The 3,080-nt window shown below is 36.9% G+C and overlaps 1 protein-coding gene across 1 annotated transcript; it reads left to right on the top strand.

Annotated features, from left to right (window-relative positions):
* Nucleotides 1–204: 204 nt before the first annotated feature.
* LOC134870419 (uncharacterized) lies at nt 205–1,759 on the top strand. The gene is made up of 4 exons (XM_063892571.1): nt 205–664; nt 855–1,010; nt 1,235–1,327; nt 1,455–1,759. The coding sequence occupies exons 1-4, from the start codon at nt 563–565 to the stop codon at nt 1,740–1,742; spliced, it is 639 nt and encodes a 212-aa protein (XP_063748641.1). The 5' UTR covers nt 205–562; the 3' UTR covers nt 1,743–1,759.
* The last annotated feature ends 1,321 nt before the right edge of the window (nt 1,760–3,080 follow it).

The following is a 3,080-nucleotide window of genomic DNA, read 5'->3' as shown; positions in this document are numbered from 1 at the left end:
TTAGGGCAAATTAATTCATTTTCATGTCTTGTATGCAATTCATATAGTGTTCACACCGAGAGGCAATATTTTGAACACATTGCAGTTCATCTAAAAAAGCACGAAACTGTTCATTGTGTTTTTAAGGATTGTGATTACACTACTAATATTTATTCTACTTTTGCCTCACACAAAAGTAGGAAGCACAATCCTCACAGCCTTGACGATTTTAAACATGCTATATTTCAGACATACTCAAGTCAGGGAACAGAGGATGGTAGTTGGCTGGTAGATGAAAGTGAAGTTACTTCTGATGAAACACTTGTCAGTGAGGGTGAAGATTTTGTTCAAGTCATTGTTGATGAGCTTGGGTCCCTATTACTTAAATTAGACTGCATCTTCAACGTCTCTATTAGGTGTATAGATGAGATTGTAGACGAGCTTCGGTTCATAACCAGAAGCAGAGGTGAACTACCTTCCTCCACATCCAAGTGGAGAAACAAGCAACAGTCTGGAGATTGAAAGACAGGAACTTCTTAATGAGGTAAAGAAGAGTAACAACAACAAGGTGATTCAAGAGAAAATGGCCAAAACATTCTCGATTCGAAGGCTTGAGATTGTGAGTGAAAGTCCAACTGCTGAGATCTTCAGAGAGAGATGGCCTGCATTGTTTTGTGAAGATGGGGTAGGTGAATCTATACTCTTACAAGTATGAACTGTAACTAACAATGTTTGGGCACTAACAATGTTTCTATAATAAATATCACCATGAATATCTGGAAGGTTTAAATTCTCTCATAATTTGAACTTTCATTTAGCACCAGATTATTGATCTCCTTTCCTGATTATTGTATTTGTCATTTATGTCATTGCAGATCAAGGAAGAATTCAGGAGGATATCTACAATGTCCCTGGAGCAGAGCTTCATGTACAAACTTGACAACTACACACCGAAACTTATTACCCTGATGAAGGCAAAGGGAGGTGTTTTGGGGACCACGCTGAGACCGTTTTTGTACAGACTAAGTCAGGTGTGCTTGCTCACTTTTTTGTAGGAAGATGGACCTTCAGTTTTCTGACTCTCTTCTCACACACACATTCGTAAGCATATACAGCACAAATTCTCACACTCAGTAGCTTCAACACTGGCTCACATGACTCCTCCGCATGTACAGTATGCTCTTGTGTTTTCCTGAGACAGTTCATTGTTTATGAATAAGGCTTCAATATTGACACTATATTAAACTGTTAACAGAACCAAAGCATTGAGGAGAAACGTGACACTGTTATCCGCAGCCTCATTGTGTACCTGGGTGAGAAAGGGGAGGACCTTTTTGAAGATTGCCAGGTAAAGTATGATTACAGCTCAGAATCAGCTTAATGATTTACTTTCTGGAAATGACGTCATTATGAATGAAGAAATTCTGATTTGTCGCTCAATAGAACTGTCTTTTTTTCTTGTAAATTGTATGCAGGAGGACTGCCGCAGTGATGCCATGCAACATGTCCTCAAAATCCTGGTGGTTCATGGTGCAGAGGATCCAGCTGTGTCCATCATTGTTGAAGGAAAGGAGATGATCGAAGGATGTGGATGCACCGCTAAAGCATGCGCATTGCTTATGGGACTCATTTATGCCCTCAACCTTGCATATCCACCAGCTCTTCGATACACTTTTGAAGTTTTCCAAAAACTTTTCTTGGATTTGGATGGCATTAAGCTGTCCCCAAAAATACAAGCTTTAAAGTCCAAATTGCTGGCTTAAATGCTTCCACCTGATCACCATCCCAACCAGTTGTTGGAAGTTGTCAAATGCTTTTGGCTTCCCGTTAATTTGTGTTATGTGTTGTGTTGTATGTGTGTTTGTCTTTGAGAGCAAGATAATATTGACACAACCACATCTTTGTAATATTTGCCGACAAATGGAGTGTTTTATCTTTGATATATTGTAATACTTGGAGACAAAAACATTGGGTTGGAGTGGCATTGATTGTTAATTTTACTAATGGTAAAACATATTTTCCTTTTAGAATTTTGGTGGTGTTAGCTCTGTCGCTGTAAAACTTCACCTCCTGTTGTGTTTTTTTTCTTCCTTGTGATATTCTCATTTCTATTTGATGCCCTTAAAACATGGGTTAAACATTTTGACAGGCAGTATGTATGGTCACCACCAGTGATATTTTAGTTATTTTAAAAAAAAATTGGTGAAGAAAAGCAGTCATGTGAATGAGCATTCAACGGACCTCCGACATTTTTTGTTGCCCCCCGCCCCAACGTTAAGATAATATAATGTGTGAATGATGGAGTATCTCCATCAGTGAGCATGGCTGTTCTGACTAAATAAACAGTTAATTGCATTACATTTTAATTGTGTGGTATGTGGTAGAAGTATATTAACTGCATAAGGTTAAGATTTATCAAAAGAAAATAAGTAACATTGCATAAGTAGAGTGAGTAAAACAACTTAATACAACTACGTAATTATCAAACAGAAAAAATTAGTAAAATCTACTTATTCACTTCATAACAGTAAATATTACAGACATGTAAGATTTACTTAATATTTTGATAACTGATGGTCCTTGTATGAAAATAATTAAATAACATTTACTTAATATCTTCACAAATGTTAAGGTTAGTAGTAAGTACATTGTACTTGATACTGGTAAGTAAGTTATCGTCGCTGTCCGATGAAACTCACGTACATCCAAAACGGTTACTTTTCAGGAAATGAAAAAAACACCCTAATTTCAAAGCAGTTAAACGTAGCATTGTCATACTTGGTACGTCATCTTTAATTATAATCGTAATATTGCCAGTGTGAAGGTATAGTTCACATTTTACCAAAATCTAGTTTAAATGGATATACGTGCATATTTTACAGTAACGGTGGTCGATACGCGTTCTTCCGATCATGAATGGGCAAGTCGCGTTTCATACTGACAGATGAATAGGCTACGCTAAGTTTATTAAATAGCCTAAGTCCAACCTAAGGCTATTTAATAAACTGAGCATAGCCTATTTATCTTGTCAGTATGAAAATCAGTGAACTGATTCATTGTCCCTTCATAATTATGTCTCCTGCTAACTATGGGATAATGAA

Source organism: Eleginops maclovinus, chromosome 10 (assembly GCF_036324505.1).
Source record: "Eleginops maclovinus isolate JMC-PN-2008 ecotype Puerto Natales chromosome 10, JC_Emac_rtc_rv5, whole genome shotgun sequence".
NCBI classification, from domain to species: domain Eukaryota; kingdom Metazoa; phylum Chordata; class Actinopteri; order Perciformes; family Eleginopidae; genus Eleginops; species Eleginops maclovinus.
This window is presented reverse-complemented; position numbering and strand designations above follow the sequence as displayed.

Excerpts from the sequence above, each read along its gene's own strand:
- LOC134870419 (XM_063892571.1), top strand. The coding sequence starts at position 563 with ATGGCCAAAACATTCTCGATTCGAAGGCTTGAGATTGTGAGTGAAAGT. Across the intron at positions 1,011-1,234 it reads TTTTGTACAGACTAAGTCAG|AACCAAAGCATTGAGGAGAA; the intron begins GTGTGCTTGCTC and ends AACTGTTAACAG. Across the intron at positions 1,328-1,454 it reads ACCTTTTTGAAGATTGCCAG|GAGGACTGCCGCAGTGATGC; the intron begins GTAAAGTATGAT and ends AATTGTATGCAG.